The 27,517-nt window shown below is 40.6% G+C and overlaps 3 protein-coding genes across 7 annotated transcripts; 1 reads left to right on the top strand and 2 right to left on the bottom strand.

Annotated features, from left to right (window-relative positions):
- The first annotated feature begins 612 nt into the window (after positions 1 to 612).
- Positions 613 to 6,265, top strand: LOC103148936 (phospholipid scramblase family member 5). The gene is made up of 8 exons (XM_007567936.2): positions 613 to 1,067; positions 1,979 to 2,336; positions 2,559 to 2,636; positions 2,747 to 2,939; positions 4,458 to 4,569; positions 4,861 to 4,960; positions 5,578 to 5,636; positions 5,973 to 6,265. Exons 2-8 carry the CDS (start codon positions 1,988 to 1,990, stop codon positions 5,997 to 5,999), a joined length of 918 nt encoding a protein of 305 aa, XP_007567998.1. The 5' UTR covers positions 613 to 1,067; positions 1,979 to 1,987; the 3' UTR covers positions 6,000 to 6,265.
- Positions 6,127 to 12,000, bottom strand: eif4e2 (eukaryotic translation initiation factor 4E family member 2). 3 transcript variants are annotated; one of them, XM_007567939.2, is made up of 9 exons: positions 11,830 to 12,000; positions 10,934 to 11,042; positions 10,388 to 10,522; positions 10,181 to 10,285; positions 9,926 to 10,078; positions 9,702 to 9,838; positions 9,219 to 9,273; positions 7,240 to 7,316; positions 6,127 to 7,141 (listed from the first exon to the last, which is right to left on the bottom strand). In XM_007567939.2, exons 1-8 carry the CDS (start codon positions 11,847 to 11,849, stop codon positions 7,281 to 7,283), a joined length of 750 nt encoding a protein of 249 aa, XP_007568001.1. In that variant the 5' UTR covers positions 11,850 to 12,000; the 3' UTR covers positions 6,127 to 7,141; positions 7,240 to 7,280. The 3 variants fall into 3 exon arrangements, with proteins under 3 accessions (XP_007568001.1, XP_007568000.1, XP_007567999.1); XM_007567938.2 differs by lacking the exon at positions 9,219 to 9,273 and having other exon boundaries at positions 9,698 to 9,838; positions 11,830 to 11,864; XM_007567937.2 differs by lacking the exon at positions 9,219 to 9,273 and having other exon boundaries at positions 7,129 to 7,141; positions 11,830 to 11,864.
- A 797-nt stretch (positions 12,001 to 12,797) lies between these two features.
- Positions 12,798 to 27,430, bottom strand: capn10 (calpain 10). 3 transcript variants are annotated; one of them, XM_016679581.1, is made up of 14 exons: positions 27,123 to 27,430; positions 26,696 to 26,891; positions 24,227 to 24,358; positions 24,043 to 24,132; positions 23,936 to 23,946; positions 23,551 to 23,783; positions 23,321 to 23,462; positions 20,472 to 20,638; positions 20,112 to 20,368; positions 19,837 to 20,039; positions 18,633 to 18,888; positions 18,243 to 18,436; positions 14,946 to 14,991; positions 12,798 to 14,031 (listed from the first exon to the last, which is right to left on the bottom strand). In XM_016679581.1, exons 2-14 carry the CDS (start codon positions 26,825 to 26,827, stop codon positions 14,002 to 14,004), a joined length of 1,893 nt encoding a protein of 630 aa, XP_016535067.1. In that variant the 5' UTR covers positions 26,828 to 26,891; positions 27,123 to 27,430; the 3' UTR covers positions 12,798 to 14,001. The 3 variants fall into 3 exon arrangements, with proteins under 3 accessions (XP_016535067.1, XP_007567995.1, XP_007567996.1); XM_007567933.2 differs by having other exon boundaries at positions 23,936 to 24,132; XM_007567934.2 differs by having other exon boundaries at positions 18,243 to 18,427; positions 23,936 to 24,132.
- Positions 27,431 to 27,517: the final 87 nt, after the last annotated feature.

The following is a 27,517-nucleotide window of genomic DNA, read 5'->3' as shown; positions in this document are numbered from 1 at the left end:
GTTTTCTGAGCAAAGCAGACATTAATTAGGTTGTGTGGCAGATATGACTTCAAATGTTACACATTTAAATATATCAAACAATTCTGCTATGATCTTTCGCATCATATGACTTATTGCTGTATGCTATTTTAAATGTTTTCACTTTTTATTTATACTGGTTGTTGAAACAAGATCAAATTCATGGCTGCACATTACATTGCTAAATGTTGTTGGTTTTATGCTGATTTTTTTTTTTTAACAGCGATTGCTATTATAAGTATTTTAACTTATCAATAGTTGTGCAACCCTTTACAGAAAAATAACATCATAGCAGTAAAACATAATAAGGTTGTAATGTTACTGTCTGGTACAGCTTTGCACTTCAAGACATAAACTTGTTGTGATTGATGCATTTCTTATTTACCTGTGGTATGTTTCTTAGATTCAAAAATCTATGACAAAAAAAAAAAGCTAATTTAAAAGACATCTGTAAGGGACAAACTTTTTTTTTTTCGTAGCACAGTATGTCTAAAACACTACTTCTTCACATTGACAGTGTCAGGATTATAGGAAAGAGCATCTTGAGGTTCAAACATCTATTTTAAATGCAGCAAATATCTGCTTCATTCCAAAACAACTGCATGGCTTTCAGATTGCTGCTACTTTGCGCATTTGATAGTTTTCTTTTATAATGTTCATCACAACTATGATCCAACGTCCAACATCATCTTCGAGGTCAAGAGAGCAGAAACATCTCCGTCCTCCCCCTGAAACACAATCTCACCGCACCGTCCACCCACCTCTGGGAGCCGGACTTCAATTTCATGGCTGAGTGGCGCTTTTCTGGAGCAACAAAAGGTGAATCCGGCTGGTTGAGATGGAAACGAAAGCCGGCAGGGAGACTTAGTTGGCGTGAGACGTCCGGAGATCCACACACACACACAAAGCAAGGCATTGGCTACATGAATAGACACACACGCACAGATGGTGATGAGGTTGACGGTGAACTCCTCCTGAAATTTAAAGTTTGCCTGGTTGCTTCCAGCTCATAGTTAGCTGACCAGATGCATGAAGGGTGACCGCTATAGGTAAGAACGAATGAGATGCTTTTCTTATTGTTGCTCTTGACCAGAGATATAGAACTAGAAGAGAACTACAATGTTTAGCCTTGTGACCTTGTTGGGGGTCACGTTACATGTTGAGTGAACCGTTAAGCAGGAGTTTAGTTTGGTATTCCCACGGGCCGAAGAGTAAGACAACAGTGCTAGTGTGTGATGTGAATACGAAAAGAGCCACAGCCTGGCTTCTGTGGCAAGACTGATGTTTATATTGCTACCAGGGAGCAGACTAGTGAGAAACACTGAGTCAGAAAAGAGAGTTTCTAAATCTTATGCAACTTGTAGACATACTGAATAAGGCAAGGCCTTCTATAAGAAACCATTTGTTGTCTTTGCATTTTTACAAGAGGATAGGAATTTAAAAAGTCCAATGTTTGGAGAACTTTGCATTCAAACTCACGTTTTCTGTTGCAAACAACAGATTTGAACGTATGTGGAGTGGAAAACTAACACTGCACATCACCCTGAACACATCATCTCCAAACAAACATGGTGGCGGCAGCATGATGCTGTGGGAAGGCTACTCTTCTGAAGGGCCAAGGAAGCTGGTGATGAGAAGATAAATGGACGTAATAACCCTGAAAGAAAAAAACTATTAGAGGCTGCAAAAGTCTTGAGACTGTGGTTATTGGGTTTACTTTCCAGCTATTTTAAATATACAACCACATTTTCAATAGAATAGTTTAAATTAAAGTTAATTATTTTATTAAAATGACCCAGTCAAAGTCCAAACCAAAATCTCCGTCTTATCTGACCGAGTTTCACATAAAAACATTTTCAAAAACTGTTGCTCTTCTACACAATGGAAATACTTTTGGACACATTTCCTACATATGTGAGATAAGCAGACATTAAACACTGGCTGTGTACCAAATGTTCAGGTGCACATCATGTCAGCAGTGACCAGTCAGCCTCCTCCTTTTGGTCCACTTGAGCGAGAGAAGCACATCCAGGGCGTCTTCAGGGCTTTCAAGAACCGATGCAGGCCGTCCTGCGAGTGCCAGACTCAAGTGGAAGACGTCAAGTCCCACCAAGTGGCTCCTGACTTGGAATCTGAAAAACACAGTTCCGATCTCAGGCCTCATGGGGGTGGGATACAGGACGTGTGCATGCAGCCACCAGCGCCGAAGACACCCGAGGAGGTGGAGCAGGACCTTGACGATGAAGCAGGACTGCAGTTTTTGTCGGCGTTAGATACAGTCAGGCGGATACATGTCACTGCGAGACCCGACCTACGGGGTGAGTGTGGATAAAGTGTTAAAAATAACAATTTTAACACTTTATCAGGTCCCTGTTTTTTTTTAAAAATACAACTTGTTTCATACAGAAGTACACATTATCATCAAAACATCAAAGTCAATCATGGAGTGGATTTATAGTTTCACATAAAACCCTTGCTATGCTTTTGTGTATCTGCTTGTTTTGTTGTGTTGAAGTGTGACTCTTGCTCTTTCGCTGCAGGTCCACAGTGTGTTTCCAGAAAGATTTACAGCATCACCACCGGAAGCAGCAAGTCACAGATGTTTGTGGCTGTGGAGGGTACTCGCTTGTTTCAACTACGATCAAAACGAAAAATATTGACTGTAGAGTCAAAGGTCGTGCATTTTAATGTATTCCCCTTATTCCTGGTTCTGCCCCTCTCCTGTCAGAGAGCTCTTGTATGTGCCTCCATTTCTGTGGCCCGGCTCGGGCCTGCTCCCTGCAGGGGTTCGACTATCAGGGGCAGCAGGTCTTTTACTTTGAAAGGCCCCTCAGGGTGGACGCCTGCTGCTTGGGCTGCTGCCTGATGGAGATGAGGGCTTATTCATCTACGAAGCATCTCATTGGCACCGTATGTCAGAGGTCAGTCGGGATAAACACTGATCTATAGCATTTGCCTTTACAGGAACCTGAACTTTGTTGTATATTTTATGTTACAACTTTTCGCCGTTAAGTTTTCTCTGTCGCTTTAATTTGACAGAACTGTTGAAATGTTGGTGATATGCAGGCCTATTTTAGGTTTTTCAACACTTTCATGCATGTTTTGCATTGTGGTTGCTGCTGTTCTTGTATTTGTATTTGTATTAGACTCAGACTTATTTTTATCGTCATTGTACAAAGAAACATAAGCAAAATTGGCAAAGAAATGTCGTTGCTTGGCCACCGGAGCACACACAAAAACACAAAAATTATATTTTTATATTTTTAGGTGTTGGTTGTATGAGTAATATGATTACAGTAAGTATCTTTTGAAATTATGAGGCTGAAGTACATAATAATAAGATCTACAGGTAGGGGAGAGTAGGTCTAAGTCTAAATTATTTTGGAAAATAAACCAAACAACATATTCAGTAGCAGTCTGATTTTAAAATTTTCTGTGTCATCAATAATACCAACTTTAAAACTGATGTGTTATAATAATAATATCTAGGTAAATCTTTGTGTCGTTGTTGAACCACTTTTTGTACATGCAACAAATGAGAAAGAATAAGCTGCAAACAGGCAAGAGTACCAAATCTACAGAGCACAATACAATGTACTGGATAACATACAGCACCACCTGGAACATATTCTGAAGTTTAAAGTTTAAATGAAAATGCAAATAGATACCAAACTGGTAACTATACAAAAATAATTCATGGTACATAGACAACGTGGACCAAGTTCAGTCTGATTGGACAGCAGCTGAGATCTGAGACCAAATAAAATATTAAAAGGGCCATTTGTTAATCTAAATGTTGTTAATCAGGACCTTTTTTTTGGAAATTGGATTTGTTAAGTATAAATAATACCATACTGTATCAGATTGAGCAACTGAACAGCTAATCACATGGACATTTTTCCATGTCACTCCATCCTCTGTCCAGACTGAGCCACTTTAGATTCTCAGGCCTTTCTGTAAATAGCAATGCGAGTCTTTAATGTTCCACGCAGTTGCAGCTGCAGTCTAAACCTGGAAGAGTTCACCAAGCAGCTGCCTGCATGGAAATACACCGACAGAGATGCTCAGTGATGGGAAGAGTCGCCCCAAAAATACTTCCTTTCTTCCTATGGCCTCAATCTAACCCCGAGGCTTTCTGGAGTGTCTTTACGTGAATCCGCACTCTTCAACGTTGAGTCTAATTAGGACTGACCCCTCAGAGGTTCCAGTGACCAGAGACTGACTTGATATAAATATTCTCTCAGTCGTGCGAGAATAAATCGTGCCCCAGTTTGAGCCCTTCCGACACTGAGCAGACAATGGTTTTTGTGCTGCAGAGTCACGACAGCTGAAAATGTGGTTACCCAAGCATCAGGGCAGGCCGTGCCACCGTGTGAAGCACTGCGCCGTGTTTCTGCCAGGTCGCTTATTGCTGCGTGTTTGCCTGGTTGTGTGGTCAGGTGGAGCATGTTCACCCCTCTCCTGGAGGTCTGCGACCCGCAAGGAGCCTCCAGGATCCAAATTCAGGGCCCCTGCTGCCCCTTCCGCTGCTTCGCCAACCAACAGTTTCAGGTGATCTTATTTATTTACGATGTCTTGCAAAAGCATTCATGCCTGTTGGACTTTTTCACATTTTTGTCGCATCATTTGAAAATCCCTGGCAGCGTCCAGCAGGTTTTCTTTTAGAATTGCCCTGTATTTAGCTCCATTCATCTCCCCATTAGCTCTGTTGTCTATTGCATAAAATTATTAAATTGGTGGCACAAGGAGGCTCCACAGGCATGAGTACTTTTGCAAGTCACTCCAAATCCCCTCACCACCAACACAGCGCTATTTTAATAATGATTTTAAAATGATTCACAGATTGTTTCCAACATTGGAGAGCAAATGGGTACAATATGGAAGAAGTGGCCCGGCTTCAGCAATGAACGTAACACGGATCATGAATATTTTGGCTTGGAGGGTGAGTTCTAACCCTTCATCATTTGTTACAAAAATGACACCTGTGAAACAGTGAGAGATCTTTTCTTTTTCTCATTATCTGTTCCAGTGTAGGACGGTAGATTGTGCTGGCACAATGCAGTGCTTTGCCAAAGTATTTAAAGTTTTATTGAAGTGAACCATATATGAGGTGGTGCATAACGTTGAAGTGGGAGCAAAATGAGACCTGATTTTCAAAAAGATCGTTCAGGGCGATCTGCAGTGTCGGTTTTCCCACATAAATGGAACTTTGTCTCAAGTAATTAGGAAATCTGCTTCGTGTTTGTTACCTCTCTGATGCTGGTTTCATTCACATAGATAATCGTTAAGAAGCTCTCGTTCTGCACCACCCTTTGTTGGTGTATCACATAAAATCCCAGCAAAATAAAGTTAGTGGTGGTTGCATGTCTAAATAGAAAAAAAAAAAAAAAAACTACAAAAAAGGCCATTATAGCTCCAAAGACAGAAGCTGTGAGTTATCAGTCTCTTCCCAGACATTTCTCACCCGTTTGGTGAATGAGATTCTTTGAGGTAGATATTTATTTTTTTCTGAATCAAAATCAGTTTCCTAACTTTGGTGAGTTTGTTCTTTTTCTGCAGTGCCGCAGAGCTTGGAGCCACATACTAAACTCCTGCTTCTGGCAGCTACTTTCTTACTGGCAAGTATGAAACTTAGTGTAGCTGCTTGGACTCCATAACTTCTCTTCATAGCTTCAGAGATCATCCTGTCATATTTTTCTATAAGTATGCAATACTTGTGATCATGTGCCAGCTAAGATCGTGAAACTCAAGATGGTAGATTTGATCAAATCCAGGGCATGTCTTGGTTACTGAGGTTTTGAAAACTTCTTTTTAAAACCGATGATCAATTTACCAGTTTACTCTAGATTTTTGTTCAACTATGTATTAAAACAAATGTTGACATTTCTGTAACATATTTTGCAACAGCAGGAATAATAGCAAGTACGTTCTCTAAACTGTTGCTGTCTTTTCAGAACCACATGTTCTTTGAGATGAGTTGAAAACCAAAAACTAAGAAAAAGAAAGCCAAGCTCCTCCGATGGCAAAGAAGATGAACAAAGGCAGGACGAAACGAAAACATTGGATTCTTCGTCTACAACGCAGAAAAACAAAACGGAGCCACCCTTAGCAGCAGATGCATATTTAACTTTTATTGCTAGAATCCATCAGGTGCACATCTCCAACAATGTTACTCTTCCATCATTTGCCACAACATATTGGGCAGAATTAGACTTTCTCACAAACTTCAGACCTTAAAAAGAAAAAAGAAGAATAATTGCCCAGGATGAAATCTATAACAAACCCTGATCCTGGGTAAAGTTTCATGTAATTTGCTGATAAACTGTAAAAGGTGATAAATACTGGACTCGGGAGGCTTTCACTGTGGACGTTTAAGTAAAGTCCTTTCTATGAACCAGTTGAAGACGTCGTATACCTTGAACTGATGGGACAGCTCGAGGCTCGAGGCCAGGCACTGTGATTGAGGCAGCTAGTAGTGAACCTTAAAGAAAGCTCCGATGCGACGTTCTGCTCACCGCGGGACGGCCCGTCTCTGTTCAGAGTAAAAGGTCCATGTCGGAGAGAGTGAAATGACAGATTCATAAAGTATACACGAGTATATCGTACATGAAAATGATGCGATTGTGTTCAGAATGACAGGAATGGCATTTAAAATACATCGCTGTAATAAAACTTTGTCCACCTGTTGGCCTGTTTGAGTCCCACTAAAACTCCTCAGCAGACTCGTGTCAACAGCTTCTGCTCAACAATACATGACATTCATTTCTACATCAAACAAGTTTTGTTGTATTTTGTCCAGCACACTTTGGCAGCAAACAGACGGATGAGCAGACACCAGTCACACAGCCTCCCTCTGCTGGCAAGTTAACATGTTAAAACTCGTAAACAAGAATAATGAAGGCTTCGTTCTTCTCCGGTTGACTGATTATTTCTCTTCGCTTTGCCGATCGCTGGCGTGTCTTTCCTTTCAAGCATCAAAACTGGACAAAAATAGGGAATGGTCTTCAGGCCCTCTGTTCCTGTGGATATTTCCTCTGTCCTCATGTTGCACAGTGCCGATCCACGCAGAGGTATCCAGCCCTGGACTCGTCCACCCCTCAACACGCCACGTAAACACACAAACCTGCACGAACCAGACGGACAACGGCAGGAGGATGTTAAAACGCACCGGGAAGGGAATCCCGTTTAGTTCTCATTAGCTAAACCAGAAGCAGCTCTTACTCTTCCCAGAGTATCTCCGTGTGAGGGGCTAACGTCCGCCGCTAGCATTCACCAGACCATGGAAGTCTTCCCAGGCTCTGCGAAGAGAGGAGCATCCAGTGCTTCATCATTCACAGTAAAATATAAAGGTTTACTTTAAGGTCACTCAAACAGCAGTAAAAACAACCCAGATTTCCACTTCTTTGTCGACATATTTATGATTTGCTTTCTTTGGGGAAACCGTCTCCCATAAAAGCTGGGATCACTTGAGGATTTTAAAACAAACATTTTCTCTAATTACTCTCTGGGTGTAAATATCTAAGCGAGGTGAAGCTAGCAAACATTTCCCATAAAGCATCCAGGTTTCTACAAGCCAGATGTTTTCTAAGAGGTCGTAAGTCAAAGGAAACTCAAAATCTAGAAACAAGAGGCAGAAATCCACAAGAAAAATACAGCACACATAATAAAGACTACTGAGGGAAAAACTATAGTCTGCTTCAGGTGTTTAAGCTGAATTTGACTGAAACTGAATGAAAGCATCATGATTAAGAAGAAGTCTTTATGGTTCTCATCCTCAAGCAGGTGAGATTAGGAGGCAGTTTCAGGGGGAAAAAAATCTGCTTCCGTCATTATTGTAAGGAGAAATGAAATAAAAATGAATGTTCTGCATAAGACAGATAAGCAAGCTGAAAATCTGGCAAGAAGAGCAGAAAAGACACGAGTGGGTTCAGGATACAGAACCCGATTAGCAACATGGCGACAGAGTGTGGAGCATCCATTACAGCCAGTTTCCTCCCATATGCTGCAGACGTTTAACTGCTTCTTCGTCCCACGGCTTTTTTGAAGATAGTTTTACAATCTGATCTCACTACAAAATGTGAATCTTGTTAAATGATACGTTATTTAAAACAGGACAACACAATATTTATTGTGCAAAACATAAGCCTTTTTTCTCCAACTTAGCTAAAATAACTTATCTCAGAAAATCCACAAACCTCAATGCATTTCATCAGGATTTATGTGGCAGACTAAAACATACTAGTGTGTAACTGTGAAATAGAATGAAAATAATGCTGAGGTTTTAAATTTTAATTACAAATGTGAATCAAATTTTAATTTCGCGGTATTGCAAAGGTATGCATGAGTAAGTGTCTGAATATATTACACCAAATCGGCTACGTTCTGACGTTAGGTCTTAATGCTCAAATCCATTTGTTTTGTTTTTGCGATTGTTTAGATTACTGAATGATGTGGTTGCAGTCAGACTTCTGTGTGGACAGTTTACAAACCCAAAGTGTCCCGCGCCAAGTAAAAAAAAGGAAAGAAAGCCACCAAATAGCTAAAGCTGTTTGTGTGGCATTGACTGTAACTTCTGGAGAGAAGTCTATCTGGATCCATAGTCTGACTACTTCATAATTTTATAATTGTAATTTACAGCGTCTAGCTTCTTCTGGTGAATGAGTATGATGCTCGTCTTGCATTGATCATAGATTTTTACTTCTATGATCAATGACGTAAAAGTCTGATAAAATGCTGCTTGACCGTTCACACTGCAGACATTTTTGAAAACTATGTATCCGATTTAGCACCACATATGGACGTGGCACAAACTGGATTTTCTGCGTTGTTCTGACATCCATGAAAAAGTCGGACATGGGTCGTTTTGCCTGCTGAGTGAACGTTGCTGTGTTTTGGGATGCGTCACTACCAGCTTCTTACATCAGACTAACAACTTTGCCTCTAACAAACTTTCTTTCTAGTACTGCTCCGTATCTAGCGCCAACTCTAACCAGCTGCCCCGTTTGCGCTGAAGGAAAAACACCCGCACAGCTCCCACTCCCATTTTTCACAGTGGTGATGTGCAAGTGTTAACCTTCCACCAAGCAGCATTTTGCAGGAAGGAAAGAAAGAAAGAACAAAAAAATAAATAAATAAAGGGTCTAATTTGATCTGAGCACCCTGTTGGGTTTTCCAGCTGACCAATCCACACATTTCCGTACCTGAGCTGGAGATCTCTGCAGCTCCTCCAAGTTACCATGGACCTCTAGGCTGCGTCTATGATTAGAAAGTTAAGTTGTGCCATACTCTATTTTCAAATGATTTGATTGAACAGTGAGATGTTGAAAGCTTGGGAAATTGCTTTCAAACCTAACCCTGCTGTGCTCCTCGGTCTTGAAGATGCTGCTAGATCAATAATGTTTTCTAGCCTCAGATTAAATTACACACAGGCAAATTTATGTAAAAAATTAAGTAAAGGTGATTTATTTGAGGAGTGATCATTTAAAAGTCCAATAAAAACACATTGAAGTTTGTGGTTGTTATAAGAGTATATTATGCAAGTTATAATACATAAATTAAAGGTGACAAGTTGCAGAATTTTAAATTCATATGGTTCGCTACTAAAAAGCATGCAAAAATTATTAAAATGATTAGGAAACAGAAAGGTTGAAGGAAAAAATAATAAAACGAGGAGACATACATACTTAATGCTGTCTGTATGTGTCTTGTACTCCATGATGGTGTTGGGAGGCAGGTTGAGGACTCGGCGCAGCGTGTCTCTGATGCGGGCCGTCGTCGCTTGGTCGCTTGCCGTTTTGTTCCAGATGGATATAATGTCCTCCTGATTCAAAACAAAACGGGTCTGAATGCTGAGATCAAGCGATGCAGCGGGTGTGTGCTTTGCCTGTTTGTGTGTCGCTGGATTCACCTGGAAGCGTACTGACACGACAGCGCCACAGATCTCCTCTCCGACCATGAACTGCTCCCCAAGCATGGCCAGGATCAGGTTCTCCCAGCATCGAGACGCCAGGCCTTTCCTTAGGCGAATGATCCACTTCCCACCCATTTTATTGGCATCATCCTAAAGACGAGGAATGATCCCAAGGCAAGGTTGAAAATCATGCTCCAAATGGACCAAGCAGAAAGGTTTGAGATCATCATTTAGGATCTCAAAAATCCTCACCTCCCACATGGGCTTTATGCCTTCCTTAAACAGGTGGAAGTCACTATGACCTGTGAGATCACCAGGCCGGATCATGTGGCTGTAGAAGCGCCAAAACTGCTCCACCTTGAGAATAGCAAAGGATTTTACGTAAATAAAAAGATGAAAAGGGGCAACAAATGTAGCATGTGGAGACCGTATATGCAGATGAGTTGATAAGTAACCGACCGAGGCAAAGCTGCCGATCTGCTTGATGTTCTGTTCGTAGCTCTGAGTGCTGGCCGGTCTCCCTGGAGTACGCCTCGAGTACCAGAACGTGTAGTTGTACTGAAGGGGATGCTCTCCTGGTCCTGGCACCACCATCTACCACAACAAGAAACCAGTGTAGTTATAACTGTTATTACATCACTGTGAGGAAGGGATAAAAAAAAAAAAAGACTTTACTTGGAATGGCCTTTAGGTAAAATAATGAAAATTACCTACATTTATTACTTTAATCAAAATCAAGAACTCTCAGCTTTAATGTCATTAAACTAAAACAGCAGTTTTTACTTTATACAATTTTTAATGCAAATGGTCATATTTCATTTGTATTAATTTCCAAAACCAGTTTGATTAAAGAACCCAAAGCACATTGTTTTCTTCAAGAAGTAAAAAAGATATAAAAATCTTAATCCTGAAGTCAATCCTCAAAGAAGACTAGGCATTGCCATCAGGGTCTGTGGTTTTCCTACATTTCTGCAGGGGTGACAAGAGGTTGTTGTACTGCCTTACTTTTTTCTTTATAATGTTTTGCTCCTTGTCTTCTTCAAGTTTTTCCTTTTCACTGTCTTTCGGTGACCCTTGATCCTGCTCGTGATCTCCACTGTCATCGTCTTTCAACCTGGATTAGATGGAAACATAAGGACCAAAATAAATCCAGGAGTTGACTCTAAATTGATACCAAAGGCAAACAGATTTTAATAAAGTCTATGATTATAATTGAGGCTTTAATTATTAGTGGTGCTTTAGTTAGGACAAAGTCCATTCTTGTTTTTATTCACAACTGTAATAGACGGACGGCTGAACATGCAACACAAACCCCAAAACATAAATGTCAATTATGATGACCTCGTGGCGTGAAGATCCGCTGCAGGTTACTTTAGCTAGCCGGTTCTGATAAACTTATTTCCCCCGTAATCTTAAAACAGATCATGTTTAATTGAAAAACAGAAGCGCATATCCTCCTCTATGAATGTGGTGCATTAAATGCAACTCACTTTCTGTCAAACGGAGAGCTAGTACATCTGTCTGTATATTAGGGATCTCTGATTCTACTTTTCTCCCCGGGTTCGCACGCCGTCTTTCACTTCTCAACTACTACAACACCGAGGATCGAGGGCCTAATTGGCTTACGGCATGCTAAGCTAAGCTAACTACTGACCAACCTTGAGTAAACCTTCTACTTTACATTATTGCTTTATTCGGCAATATATACTTTCATATTAGAGAACCTCACTCTCAGATGACTTAAAAAAAAACATTCAAAGAATATACTACCACGCCATAAAGCTGACACACCTCTCATTTAATACAACGTCGCCCATAGTAACTTTTCAACCCTCGGTTAGTGTCTAAAAGCGACCAGCACGCCGCTGTAACGCACATAATTAATCAAAACCTGTACTCACGCATCAAATTTGTTGTTCATTATTTTCTAGATAGAAGTCTAGCTTTCGGAGTCCGACAACAGCCTCCCGAGTTCCGCAGGAACGGTGACGCGCGGTCCTTGCTCATGGACGCGCATGCGGCTTGTTGGCAGTTGCAGCGAGCTGGAGAGGTCAAGAGTGAGGCGCGCAGGCGCAGAGCACCAGAAGTTTTGACGCCGAGAATCTCGTTTTTTGACGTGAAAAAACGAGATTATGAGTCAATGGCGCGCACCACGATAAAGAAGAATATGGTTAAATAGTTTATTTTCTTTAATAACATTCCTTAAATTAACAAAAAAAAAAAAAAATGAGTGCGATATATTTTGCTTCATTAACAAAAACTGAGTTATATCTATTGATATAACTCAGTTTTTTTAAATAATTTTATTAAATTTGGAAAACCCAAATTTCCTTTTTTCAGAAAAATAAGTTATTTTGTGACACTGATTGAAACGTTTTTCAAGCACAAATGCCAACATAATAATATGCATGTCTGCCACATTTTACACTATGTACTTGGGGCATTTTTTTGTTACGAGTTGTGTGAAATGGGGGCATGGTACCAAGTCCTTCTAAGAACTAAACCAGCATCTCCACGATCCCAAAATTACGGCTTACTTTGGAAACGTTTATACTGGCACTAAATATATAAAGGCACTAAATTCAAGCAACTTTAAGTTAGTGCCTTTGTACTCTTCTTCTAGACTCTGGGACCTTAATTTCCCAATAAGCTGTGCTAGCCAAAATGTTAAATGTGTTCTCATCTAAATAAATTACTAAAAATTATACCAAAACTTTCTTTACAAGTAGCAATCCAGATCCAGTAGCATTTTGATGAACAAGGTTTCCTACAGCCTGAAGGAGCGCTGTGTCACAGGGAAAACGTGGCCCAATTCAGTGGTCTAAAACAATGACTAAAACATAAACCTGATGTATTTCTTCATAAAAAATTTAAAACAAGGCACATTTATTACTAACCTTCAATATAGCATAGAGGTATGAGAAAGAGAAGTCAAAGTTAAAACAATAAAGTCTGACAGGAAAAAAAAAAAACTGTCTCAAAACTTTTAGAAACAAATTCTCACTGGAAAAAAATACAACGCAAAGAGAAACCAACATGTCAAAATTTCATTAAAACAACTAATTTTTGTTTAGTTTAACATTTTATTAAATTTATAATAAATATTTCCAAATATGATAAATAACTAATGGTATAAATATACAACAAAGTACCAGTGGTCAATGAGATCCTGTTTATGTAAAAGTGTGCAGTCCCTCTGGCTGCAGCGATCAGAAGTCTGGTGACTTCAGCTCACAGATATGGACGGGTACGAGCAGATGGACACACACCACCGCACATGCACAGCCTCAATACAAGAAAACGAGAACTGGCAGCCTCGTTGTTTGAACCGGCATCCTCTGATGTGCCGTGTTTCTCGTCTCATCCCCTTTGCTTGTCCTCTGTTCTTGCGGCAACTTCAAACAGTGGCTGTGATCAGGTCCAGCAAGAGCTGTGGACCGAGTATAAGGGACTAAAAAGGAGGTGAAGGGTGAGGAAGGGAACTAGGTAGACTTCTCTGGATTTGGCTCAAAGGTTTAGTCGTTTTGATGTAAAATGATAGTCAAAGCAGTGTTTGCCTCTTGACACAAACAATGCAACAATGTTTGCAGGGGAAGGAATGTCTGGAAAAATTCTAGGTTGGTATGGCTTGGTTTGGGTTGGTGTTGTGCGGTTTGGTTGGTTCTGCTACCGCAGACCATCCCCGCTCCCCTTGCCCCCCATGCCTCCCATGCCTCTGTGTGGACCCTCATGAGAGGACTCTTTGTTCCGGGCCGGCGGGCGCACCAGTGAGTGAATGAGCGAGAGCAGTGGCGGTATTCTTCAGTTGCCGCTGTTTGTTTACACCAGCCGGTCCCGTCATACTTCATTAGCAGCCCAGCCCACCGACAACCTCTGATGTCCTAATCACAGATGATTGTGGAGCTGTACAGAGACCCCGGTGGTTTGTCCCCCTGCCTGGCCAGCCGCTCATGGTCCATATATACAAACACAAACACAGTCATGCTTTCTGTGGTCGGCGCTGACGGTGGAACCGGGCGTTTCATCGTGGGCCAAGAGGCACGGGGTGGTGGGCTGACGTCAGTCCCAGAGAACTAGGTTTTCATCACAGAGATGTGAGAGACCTGCCACCCAGAGACACAAAACACAAGACAGGTTATTCAGTACTGCCACCTTCTGACGACAAGTGGTAAAGTTAAAATCTAAAAGTAAGTTCAACATGCATGCTCTGTCATGTCGATGTGACACATTCTGTCAAATCTCCCTGGATCCCATTCTGTTGATTTTCTCTATCAAATATATCCTTTTGATCTTTAGATAGCATAAAAAGTGGGCAGAAATAAATTACTCATACCCCTGGCAGATTTCAACTTAAAATTATTCTTAAAATATATTTGTTTTTATTTACTTGTCAAAAACTATTTATAACTGTCTCAATAATAAGTGGAAAGATCTATTGTGGGATTAAAGCAATCAAACCTTTTTAATCATTGCCGAGTAGCTTTTTGTATGTTTCTACTGACTTGATGAGAAGCTAAATCTCTAAAGTTGGAAGGCCTCTGTAACATAACACTAATCTTTAGCTCCCTCCACAGATTCACTATCAGATTCAAGTGAGGGACTCTGACTGAGCTGCTGCAAAACCTTAATACTATGTCCACTCAGAGTAAATATGATAGTAAAACTAAGTAAAGTTTCACGAGATGTATAAATATTTTTTTTATATTTTCTGTGCTTTAACAACGACAGTCTTTGAAGGTTACATCATAAATGACAAACTTAAATACTGACCAGATATTTTATTACTTAGTTGTAGTTGCTAAATTTAGCTTCCATAAGTATGTCTTCAAAATGCAGTATAACTGTAGCTGCAATCCAAAACCCAGGAATGACAGAAAAAGAAAGACTAACCCTTTTATCCAAGACTGTTTAAGAAACAGCAAAATGCATATTTTATCAATAATCAAAGTTAATGATTTTTTAAAATCTCTTTCGATGTCGTTTTGACATGATGCACCATGTAACCAGACTAACCAACCTCGTGAATGGCACTCCCGAGCTTTTCCTGACTTTTCACCACTTTCCTGGCAGAAACACAAGACAGACATTGTTTTAGATCAAAACTGAAATGGCGGTTCTTCAACAAGTTATTATACGCAACTGTAACAGAGAGAAAAGCTTGTGTGTGTCTGTTTGTGAGAGTTTTGATCAAAATGATTGTAGGGTTGTATGTGTTTATGAGATTTTTGATCAATGCGTTTGTTTGGAGCCACCTAGTGGTGTGATTAGTGACTGCATGCAACGGGTCCGTCAGGCACTCTCGCGGCTTCCCCCACCAGAATTCTGAGGAGCGCTGGGTGGAGGTAGGTGAGAGAGAGGCAGCTCTTCACTTCTTTTTTTACTTAGGGTCATATTTTTCTAGTTCAACAATTAACGAAGTACTGTAAAAATATTTAGCATCTACAAATATAAATTGTAAAGTTTTTCTCGTGGTTGGGCTGGAAACCACCCAACCACTCATGTGACCCTATAAGCAGGAGCTGCGCCGGTTGGTGTTCGTGGCTGACCACTCAGTCACGACGCTAACCGTGTCTTTTATTTTTCAGCCTGTCGGACCACTTGCCTACCGTCAAAGCCACATTGTGAAGAGTTTTTTATTCTGTATTGTACTAGGTGGGTTCAAAGTATAAATTTATTTATATATATATAAAATGTTTTGTGAATGTTTTACTTGTCAAATGGCATAACAGTTGTCTGTTATTTTACTGTTTTTGCTGTTAGTTATTTTTGATTGATTCATTGAATAAGAATGTTTTGTTTTTGGAAATTTGTTAACTGTTATATTTATTGTTTAAACTATACGATCAAATCTAAAAAAAATAATAATAATAAAGAATTCTGAGGAGCGCTGGTGGAGCCTGTCGGACCACTTGCCTGCAGTCAAAGCCACATTGTGAAGAGTTTTTATTCTGTATTGTACTAGGTGACCGACAACTAAATAAGAAGAGTTACACAAACTCATTTCAGTCAGCATCAGCTTCTCTCCTTCACGCTTAGAGGACTTCACTTGTTGTTTACATGTATCAATAAGCCNGCTTAGAGGACTTCACTTGTTGTATACATGTATCAATAAGCCTTTGTAATGTCTACATTTAACCAAAAACAGAAGTGTGACACACTCAGAGCAGACTGCAGAACAGAAGGAAGGATGTTTTGGCCGAGTTTACTAGCCGGGGACGCCACCACCAAAACACATATTTAAAGACACCGTTTGAAAAGATGCATAACCTTTTTATCTCTCTTCCTCACAAACATTGACTCAGACTCAACTGTTCCTGTTTTAAGTCAGTTGGGTATACTAAAATTATTTATATTTGCTAATTAAAATGATGCAGAATATAGTAAGAAAGATTGGCGATAGTAAAAAGCTTTCAGGGAGAAAAATAAATACATTTTTGAAGATGTGTGATGAAGTATGGCATTGGCAGCATCAAGTGTGGATTTTTTGCTGCAAAAGCAATTGGTGCACTTCACAGAATAGCTGTCGTCACATGGAAAGAAGATTATGTAGAAATACTGAATACTCTTTTACTCTTTTAATAATACTCTTTTAAAAGAGAAATCTACTAAATACCGTATTTTCCGCACTATAAGGCGCACCTTCAATGAATGACCTATTTTAAAACTTTTTTCATAGATAAGGCGCATAGAATAGACACTACAGTTAGGGTTGCCACCCTGCTCTACAAATGTGGATGTGCAGAATAAAGAAGCGGTCCCCAGTCATTGTTTCACTCATGGTGTTGGTGTTGCGATATTGTGCCCAACTGCTTTCTGGGTAGCACAGACATATTTAATTTATGTCCACCGGCGAGATACCAGCTAATATTAGCTACAGTGCTTGGTGTAATACGGGTTCAGCCCCGCTATGAAGGCTAACTGAGATTCTGTAAATCTAAAAAAATGTATTATTCTCCAACATTGACTTAGATAATCTGACACAAGGGCCTATATTAGAAATTAAACAATGTAACATATAAAACTTATATTATGTGTTAGAACATTCACCAGCAAAGTTTATACAGGTGGTAAAGACTATTATTTATATGTAATTCTTTCACTAGTAAGATACATCCTAAATCTTCCGTTTTTGTTTTGAAAGTTTCCTAAAGACACGATGTGATGAAGAAGAGGGAGAAATCTATAAAGAGAGACGGATTCACTGCAGCACGGATGAATCTCGCATCGGATTTTGGACTCAATCTCAGCTGCTGAATCTCTCTGAAGCTAGAACTCGTCGGCTGAAAAACATATACATATCTATATATATATGTATGTATATACATACATACATATATATATAAACATGTATCCAATATATATTATTCAGTATTAATTATTATTTGTGTCATTATTAATCATTATTTATTTGTGTTTATATAGTTATATAAATATGTATTGATATTACTAAATAATTTATTAAATAAATTATGAACGGCTGTGTGCTTTGTAATATGCTCATCATACATCAATATCAGCATATTCCATTCCTATTGTTATAGCCACTAAGCTATAAATATGCTGAACTATGTATTAAAAACATACTTAAAAAATACAGTTGTTTATAAATGTTGCTTTGATAGATGTTTGAATAAGGTTTACAGTAACAAAAAAGCGTGTTATGATCGATTAAATGCGCTGATACGTCATTGTGACTGCTAAACACGTAACGCTGAGTGGAGTGGTGTACCGCTCCAAGATGGCCGCCCTAAATCTCGTCAGCGACAATAGGCGAGAGGGGACCATGAGGCGTCTATCCTTATATTATGTCTAAGCTTACTGTAGTTGCTAGACCTGTCGTGGCTCAATATTGGTCCATAAATAAGGTGCACCGGATTATAAGGCGCACTGTGGGCTTTTGAGGAAATTGAAGGATTTTAGGTGCGCTTTATAGTGCGGAAAATACGGTACTAAGGAGGTGTGTGTAAACTTAAGAAAGAAAAATAAAATGCAAACAAAAAAAAGTGAAAATATAAATTATTCTAGCATTTAACAAATAAAAATAATGCTAGTAATCCTAGCCGAACTAAAACGGGAGAACATTAGCCTGATTTAATATCTAAAGTGAGAAAAAGAGGGTGTTATGAACTATACATAAGGATAGAAAAAAGCTGCTAAATAGGTGAAAGGTCAGAGCAGCTTAGACAGGGACTTGTGTTTAATAAAGTAACACAGTAACAGCTGAATGGATCTTCTCATCTCATCCTGTTAATACCAAACATTTATACTTTGATGTGACAGAGCTGTTGATAAAACCATAGAAAACAGAGCTAACCTGTGTATTTTCCTAGCCAGGCTGATTATAAACTTTGCTGAGCAGTCGGGCTGATAAGTGGACGGCACTACGGTGTAGGATCCAGGAGGAAGAGCGCAGGCCAGACTGACGTCCTGGGTGTAACAGTGCGGGACGCAGCTGGCCACAGGATCCTTTTCTTTGGCTGCCGTCTGTTCCGACTCCACCTGCAGTACCTGAGTAAATTATAAACCTAAAATTAAAATATTATCTCAGATCCATCATTTTGTAAGATGAGTTAAAGTTTATTTGATGCTGATAAAAAATAACTTAAGTCATCTTTAGAGTCAAAAAAGTGAAAAAAAAAAAAAAAGTCAATTTCAGCTCACGTGTAAACAGACTGCAGGGATAATCCCTTGATATTTGACTGACCTTGTAAACGTGGAAACCAATGGGATGCAAATCGGTGTCCGGGCGGCTCTGGTGCAGAGTAATCCTGACATTAACTCCAGATGTCAGTGCTGGCTCATCACACACCGCAAAAGGGAAGCAGGGGTTCTGCCAGTACGACGGGAAGTTCCTGCTTCCTCCTGCCGTCCTTCCTTCTATCCACGAGCCGCGGAAGAAGCTGGTCTCCCACTCACCATCCGACGTCAGTGGCAGTGAGGGCGCTGGGCTTTTTAGGGCACTGAGGAAAGCAATGGCCTTGTTATTTAACTAACAAACAATCATGTCACACTTCTTCTAAGGGGGAAAAGTGTGATATTTATAGAGACATAAATATTTACAAATAAACCCATGCTCTGTAAAAAGAAAGAGGTTTTATTGTTTAAATGTCAGCTTTTGCTTTTTAATTAGTCACACATGGTCATTTCCTCATGATACATCTGAGTAAATCTACCAAAGTGGGGGGAGGGGGAATTAACCAAAATCTTGTAAACACAATTTTGCTTTTCTTGACGTGTTCATAAACCACCAAATTCTATAAATCTTATAGGGATTTTGTGAGATAAACCGACAATAAGCAGAATATATTTGCAGAGTGAAAGGAAGTTGGTGCATGATTGTCAATTTTCTTAAACAGAAACCTGAAAAATGTGAACCGCAGCTGTGTTCAGTCTACATGTCCAAATAGTTGCAGAAGCACCTTTCTTTATGGATTTGTCTCTGCCTGCTTCACAGATTTCAAGTCTGATATTTTCCCTTCTCTTCTTTACGAGTTCAGTCAGATTCAATGGAGATATTCACTGAGCGTTAAATTTGATCCATTTTTCCCTGGAGCTGAGCTGGGGACCTCTGAAGTTCCTCCAGAGTTACTTTTAGCACTCTTGGCTCTTATTTACACTCTTCTTAAGCAGCTGTTCTGTTTAGACTGACGATCATCTTGGTCGGTTGAAGTTGTGCAACACTCGCCTCGGGAGAAGATGCTCAGATTAAAAGGACGTAATCAACAGAAACATTGTAATTTTAACGGAAATATAAACAGGAAACACTCTAGGTAGACAAAAAGGTTGCAGAAAGTCGAGAACCTCCTGTGCTAGTCTATCACATAAAATCTCCCACGATAAATTGAAGATCGTTATTCTAATGTTGTAAATGTGTGGTGCACTTTCTGCTCCCTACAGGTGATTCCTACCTGAGTGACGTAGGGGAGGAGGAAAAGACCCGGATGAGGAAGCGGGCCTCGGCTCCTGGCTGGTAGGTGCTGGGAATGAGGAGGTAGTATCCAGGCTCCAGCGGCCGACACAGGACCACCTCTCTCTCGTAGGAGTGGCAGTGAGTAGAAGCACAAGGCGGTTTGTTTAACATCCGGCTCAGACTGAAACGCTTCTTTTCCACCTGTGGAGAATCATTTCCAAGTAAATTGCACAGCAACACACGAGTCACCATCATGTTTTGCACGGCACAGACCTTCCACATATGCAGAGCGATAGCTTGGTAATGCTGGTGCTTTGTGTTACTGCTGTCCTCCGGGTCCGCTTGTGCATATTTTTCCGTGTTTCGGCGTTTTCGATGCTGCAGCAAGGACACGAGAACCTCGCCTGTCTCGCACACTCTGAGCCAAAACTTGGGATTGCTGCTGTAGCTGCTGGTGTTTCGGCTTCCGCCAGCAGAGTGGCCTTTAATCCACCGGCTAGCCAGCTGGTGGCTGTGTGTGAGAAGGGTTCCTGTAAGAGGAGGAGAAACTTACAAAACACGTTTAAACATCAGAAAGTCTCAGCCAACCACTAAATGTTTGACACTAGTTTCTAAAGAAAATAGATGAATAACCTGTGTAAACACTCTTCAAGAGTCCATCTTTGCCAATTGGATATCCCACTGTGATGTCATCAAACTGAGACGTAAACTCGGCCTCGTCTAACCAGAATTCGCCCTCTGCTGTTCGGGCTCGCAGTTCTGCAGCGCAAACCGGGTCGAGGAAACTCCAACCAATGCCGCTGAAAGTCAAACAGTTTGAAAGACGAGATCAACTCGGAAAAGGGTTTAATACATTCACTAGTCTGAGTTCAACAAACACGGATTATTTTTGCTAATTTTGCTAATGAGTCAACTGGTATTAAGTGTTTTAAGCAAAAAGGTATTTGATAAACAAGACAGCTGTGCCATTGTGAAGCTCATACCAAAAGTGAAAACTTTCAGGGATTGTTCAGACTGAGAGATGTTCTGCACACAGCCGACGGAGCTGTGCAGAATCTGCATGCTAATCTGGGTCAAAGCATTTAAACAGAGCACCTCAGCATTCACATCAAAGACGAATGCAAGAGCAACAGACCAGGCCGGATTGGTTTGATAACGGATGAAGTCTCAGGCGAGGGTTTGCAGTTGACCTGAGTAAAACCTACCACCAGGGGGCACCATAGGAGAGACATGGCGCATTGGTGGTGAAGTTCTGCTGGGAAAATGTGGCTTGCTGTCTTCATGTAGAGAAGTGAAACAACTACTCCCATTCGTTACATTATGAATTGTATTGCTTGCTCAAAAATTAAACTTAGCATGGAGCATTTTACTTAAATAAACGAAGTCAGGTTTTTTGTAGGAGCATCGTTGCAGATCTAAAATCTAAAAAGGGTTTTGTGCGATTTCCTCATTATAAGATAGGCATCACTTTACAAAATCTTTTGGGCTTGATTGATAAGAAAAATATTTCTGTCCTTCTTGTAAAAGCTTGCTATATTTAGACAAGTTTAACACATTAACTAAAAGCAGCTTTGAGTGCACTAACGTGCACGCCTGCTGTTTATGGTTTCCCTGGGTGAAATTAAAAAGCAATTTGACTGTCTCCTCAAATTTAAAGCTATCAAATCTTCATTATGAGCAAAAATGGACGGTCCTGAGACAAATTAAACTGAGCCTACCACCTGGTCTTTACTACACGGTGAAGTGGACATCAGATGTTTTGTTTTATGTTGAAACATTCTGTGCAAAAAAAATAAAAAATTACTCCCAAAAGGAAGTCAGGGAAGGTAGTGATTGTGACTCATATCGTTATGTAAGCATGGCAGTGACAGATGTGTATATATGTCAATGATCGTCTCATGTTTCCCTTTTAAATGAGAGTTGCAATGTATTCTCACGCACCTATAGCTCCACGCCCTTTGTTTGAGCGAAACAATAAGAAAAGCAGGAGTCGTGGTGTAACTCAATGTGTCCATGGGAAACTCCATCTCAGTCTATTTTTACCTCTGTAATCTAAAACAACACTTCTCAAAAGTTCCCAAAATCAGGTTTAGATGCATATGATCAGCAGCTGATTGCATTCTCAGCATAGCTATTTTTTTAAGTCAAGCTCAGGAAAAGTATTTAAAACTTCCAGACCTTTTTTTTTTTTCTCCTGCAGGTTTTAGTAACTTTCCACAACAACATGCACATGTGGACAACATTCTTAATGACCAAAATGCCCACAGTACCACTGATGTAACTTGAAACTGATTAAAATAATAATGGTGAACAAAAAATGTACTGAAAGTTAACTAATGACAATCAGACATTGTGTTTCGAATGCGGTTCAACAAAATAATTATTTAAAACATATAGAAACAGACCTGGGCAAAAATGATGATCCCTGCAACTTAATGTTTTGTTGCTCAATCTTTCGAGGCGATCAAATAATTTTGTTAGCCGTCGATGATATTTCTGCACGTGTTCACAAGTCTGGCTTTTTCGAGATTTGCTGTCCTCCTCCATTGTCTCGAGTGAAATCCACTTTGGATTAAACACTGACAGATGGTAAGGACTGACACTGATGTACCTTCACATCGGAGGTCATTTTTTAATTTTTTTTTGGAGGATGTTCTGGACATGTCATCTTTCTCTCCAGTTTTCCTCCTGCAGTCAGGGAGGTTTGCTACCTTAAACTTCTGAATGATGAGCACAACTGTAGTGACAGGAGCATCAATTGCTAGATGATGGTATTATAGCCCTTACCTTCAACATGTTTTATCTATTTTTTTTTTTTAAGGTTTTGTTGGCTCTAGTGGCCTTTATTTGAAAGTAGTTTGACAGGAAATAGGGTAATGAGAGAGGGGGAAGACATGTGGCAAACGTCACCAGGCCAGGAATCAAACCTGCAACCACCGCCACGAGGACCAAGACCTCAATACATGGGTTGTGCCACCACAGCACCCAACATGTTTTTATCTATAATTGTCTTTCTAATTTCCTGGGGCAACTCTCTGCTTTGCTGCCTGTGGGCCATGTTCACTAAGGTGCACACCTTGTCGGCAAACAGCAGAGTGACTACTTGTCAACATTTAAATATGCAGACTGATTTTGAAGGCACTTGAAACTTGAAGACACCTGGGATGCTAATTAGAGGACACACCTTTGTTTTAACACATCCCTATGGTCAGATTATTTTCAATCTTTTCTGGAGATACCATCATTTTGTCCAGGCCTGTTGCATTAGTTTATTTTCTAAACAAATTCTGTAAAACCAATGTTTGATTTTCATAGGTTAATTTTCAGTGCATTTTTTATTTATTATCAGTTTCAAGCTATTTTAGTTACTATTGAGGGTTATTTTGGGGGGATTTACAGAGGTGTACCAACAGGTTTGTGCATACTTGGATATTCCTAAAAACCCAACGTGACTGTAAACATCCCCCACGACAACATTCTACCTCCAAGTCCAAGCACCTGCCCAGCAGCATCGTCCCCACGGATTTCTGATCCTGAGCAGCCGCACTTCACTCCCTGACACCTTCCTCACGTCCAACCACTCCATCACAGTCAGAGCGTGGTGCTGATCCAGCTCACCGAGTCCTAATCCGAGGGGGGATGCCAAAGACGGAGTTAGGCAAGGAGGGGGGATCAGTGGTGGGATTATCTACAAAGCAATACTTTCCCTAACCTCCAGGAGTGCTGTGGGTGGAGCAGCTCAATGCACACTCTTCTTTCACACAGCACAGGAGGTTCAGGTCCAGCTTTTTCCTCCTGACTTGGTCACTGTCCAGCACCGCTTCCCGTTCTTCCTTGTCTGAACCAAACTCCCTCAGGCTCCAGCGCTCGGCGACACCGCCGGTCAAATCCACAAGGGCTTCCGACACCTGTCCAGCCCAGAGCTGCTCGTATGAACCATGCAGCCTGCAAGGAATTGAGCAGGAATTCAATTGCTGATAACTCAACAAAATGTTTCTGGGAATGTTCAACAAAGCAGCAAGGAAACAAAATCTTGACGGTTTATCAGGTCAAACAAAGATAAGAGACTCGGGGGGGGAAGTTCTCAAGTTACCTACTTGGCATAGGCCTTCTCCAACAAAGCAACCCAAAACGCAGAAGGGGAGTGGCAGCGTGAGAAACAGAGACAGGAATCCATGCAGGGGAGACGGTCATCGACGGTCACCTCTGTCCAGTGGCCCTGCTGCCAGATGAGAAACCGAAAGGAGCCCCTGTACCTGCTGCTGCCCCACTGGGGCTGGCCAGGAGGAAACACCTACACATACAACAAAAAAATACTGAGCAATGCATGTGTAAGATTTTAAAGCACTCAAGTAGGACAAGGGACAATAAAACTGGTGTTTGTGTACCTTGTCTAAAAGATGTTGGTTCTTGAGCAGGAAGGTGCACGCACAGAGAAACCAGCAGTCACCCAGCAGACCTTGTTTAGCATGAGCCAGGTTAGCGTTGGTGGGGAAGAGAGACGGCGACCGGCAGATCTCCTTGAGATATGGATTAAAGGTAGAAACGAAGAAGAAATAAAGTTACAGAGACTCAAAGAGAGTCTGCAGAAATGTATTCTGAACAACTTAAATGAACAGTAGGTGGCTAATATCAAGGCATTAAACAAGTTATTGTGTCAAGTCTTTAAAAAAAAAATTGTGTTTAAAGTTCTAATCAGGTCCTAGAGCCAATGTGGGGGGGGACTTGTGTTTTCTCAAGCTTTATGAAGCAAAGAGTAACATGACTGCTACTAGTCAGTTGGCTAAAAGAAGGCTGCAACACTTTTACTTTCTCCTCAATTGCTTGAAAAAAGTAGTCCAACTTTAGGTCCGTTCTTTGAGAGCCACTGTCCTGAACTTCTAGATGCATATCTGCTCCAACACACCTGAATTAAATGAATGAATTACCTCCTCAGTACATCTTTAAGTTCTGCAGAGGCCCGGTAACAAGCACTGATGCATGTAAAAGTTGAAGGACAGTGGCTCTCAGCGACTGGAAAACGATGGAGAACCCTGATACTAACAAAGCAGCAAAGTGTGCTACACACTGACTTGGCATGACTTTACAGCTGCTTGCATAATAAAGGTATCCTTTTACAGGTCTGTTATTCTTGCACATCCTACTAGAATTTGGAGTCCAGCACTTCAGACTTTGTTGTGCTTCTCGGATGATACCTGAACATTTTCTTTTTGTGGCAAGGATGCATTATCCTGCCAAAAAAAAAAGGCTACAGGTATCAGAGTATATTCTTTACACCAAATCCAGCCAAACATGCAACAAACTGAGATGCACATTATATTTGATATCATTGTTTCTGGTTACATAAACAGTGCAGACTGGGAACATTCTTTTTTTTTTTTTTCAGAAATACAAAGTCTAGACTTCTCACTTATTTGTGAAGTGTCAATAATTATTTAGAACAGCTTCACAGACTTCTGAAGCACAATGAATGGAAATGTAAAGCGCTTGAAGACTCCCACCCCTGGAATCTGAAAAGCATTCATACATTTTATACACAAGTCTGTTGATTTTACAACCACGTGATTAGTTGATACTTTTCTGTGTTAAAGATGTAGTAATAGCAAAGCCTTGTACTACCCCAATAAATCAATAAATAGCATGATAAATTAAAACAAGTTTGATCATTTCCATTTGAATGAGTTTGTTTTTTCCTCTTTCCTCTCTTCCTACCAAAGCCTGGAGGACAAAGGGCTTCACTCTGGTGCAACAAAATTTGTTACCATGACATTCAGGAAAATGTGTTACCATGACAGTAACACATTATAGTTATAGTTATGGTATTAGTTATGGTGCCATTTTATAGCACAATCGGGTAACTGTGCTACCTTCAGTTGTTATAAAAATGCTGTACATCAAACATAACAGCAATTTGACAGTTTGATGTTGGCCTCTGTGTATGCAAAAAGCTCCTGGACCATTCTGCCTTTAGCGCGACATTAGAACAATGCTCCCCCATTATGCCATTTACAGCTGTTGTTAGGAGCACTGGACTGAGAAGATGGTCCTATAATGATCTCAGCAGATGCTGCACTTCCACCAGGTGTTTGCTAATTGCCATTGCTGCCCAGGGAGGGCTGCTCTGTGCTTTTCCAAGAAAGAGCTTTGTAGAAAAAGGTAGCGCTTTGTGGGGACAAGCATTTAGGCACCCTAAATGGCTGCCAAGAGACATTCAAGGATTCCTCAAACATGCATGAAAGAATCAAAGTCACACTCCAGGTATGTTCTAGAAGAGGGAGTAACACTGTAACATGATGTAAAGATGAAGAAAGTCAAATTTACATAATGCCTCCTCCTTTGCCTCAACCCTCAGGGGTCTCAAACTGCATTCATCAAAGCCAAAGTTCTGCAACTTTTAGAAAGCTCTCTGCTTCAGCACACCTGACTCCATTATTAGCAGAGCTTGGCTGCCTGCTAGTGAGATGGTCTCACCATTTAATTCGAGTGTGAAGGACAAGGGACACATCTAGACGTTGCAGGACTCCAGACCTTGAGGAATGCAGTTTGAGATCACTGGATTAAATCATTTCACAGACTCATTATTGTGCAAGGGACTAAACTGTGAGAATGTCCCACAGTATCTGTAACCGGTTTTGTAAGGTGATATTTATTTCATCACTGAATTTTTTTGCTTACGTGACGATCGTGCAAATATCTTTCATGAGCAGCAGCTCAAACACCTGTTATGGGAAATCAGTCCCTGGCTGAGAGGATAAACCAGCAAACTTTTGTCGTCTGCCAGAAGCATCAATATCAACATGAGCAGGAATTTCTTCCTCCTCTCCCCAACCCAACCCAACCCAACCCGGGTAATTAACCTGTGGTCGTCGCCATGTGATTTCTCCGTGCAGCTGAGCGATGGGTGTGGAGCTGTCAGAGAACAGGGAGGAGTCTGTTATGGGAAAATCCAAGTCCTCGAACAAAGACGGACCTGCACATTCCTCTTTCATGGCTACTGGAAGCCTGCTGGCTCTGCAAGCCAGCAGTCACAGTCTGTTCACATCTGTGAGACACCTAAACAGGAAGTAATGGCTGCATTAGTTGGATATTTAAACTTTTCTGTATGAAATTGGTTGCATGCAGGGGTTAGCCGTTTCTCAGTGGAAGCATGAAAATCGACGATTTAAAAGTGCATTACTTTCACCATTTTGTTCGTATAATTCTCTAACAAAGCAGTAACAACACAGAAAGGTTGCATAAGAGTTGGAAATTAGAGACATTTCCTTATTTTTTTTTTAATCTTACCTTTCTTGTCTTCTCAGCATCTCTCCCTCTGCAGTTGTCATCATCAACAGCGCAGCTAGCTCGGTTAGCTTCAGCTAGCTTATGCTACGTTCAGAGTGACTCCGACATTATCGTATCTCTTTATCTTATCCTGGTTTCAGATCTACAACCGCACGGATGTCTTATCACATTTTCAACTTTCGCTATGTACAACACTTACGTTGTACATAGCGCTTTACTGTTAAAGGTAAGCGACCTCAGCTTAGACATGTCGGAAACCATTCATATAGTGGATCCTTCCTGTGAAGCCGCTCACCACTGCCGCCCACTATCGGTTCCTTAAATTACACACTGTCTAGTGAACGCAGCAACAGTTCAGCATGAGGCGCTTTTAATGTTAATACATTTTGTTAAAA

This window comes from Poecilia formosa, unplaced genomic scaffold (genome assembly GCF_000485575.1).
Source record: "Poecilia formosa unplaced genomic scaffold, Poecilia_formosa-5.1.2 Scaffold215, whole genome shotgun sequence".
Lineage (NCBI taxonomy): Eukaryota > Metazoa > Chordata > Actinopteri > Cyprinodontiformes > Poeciliidae > Poecilia > Poecilia formosa.
This window is presented reverse-complemented; position numbering and strand designations above follow the sequence as displayed.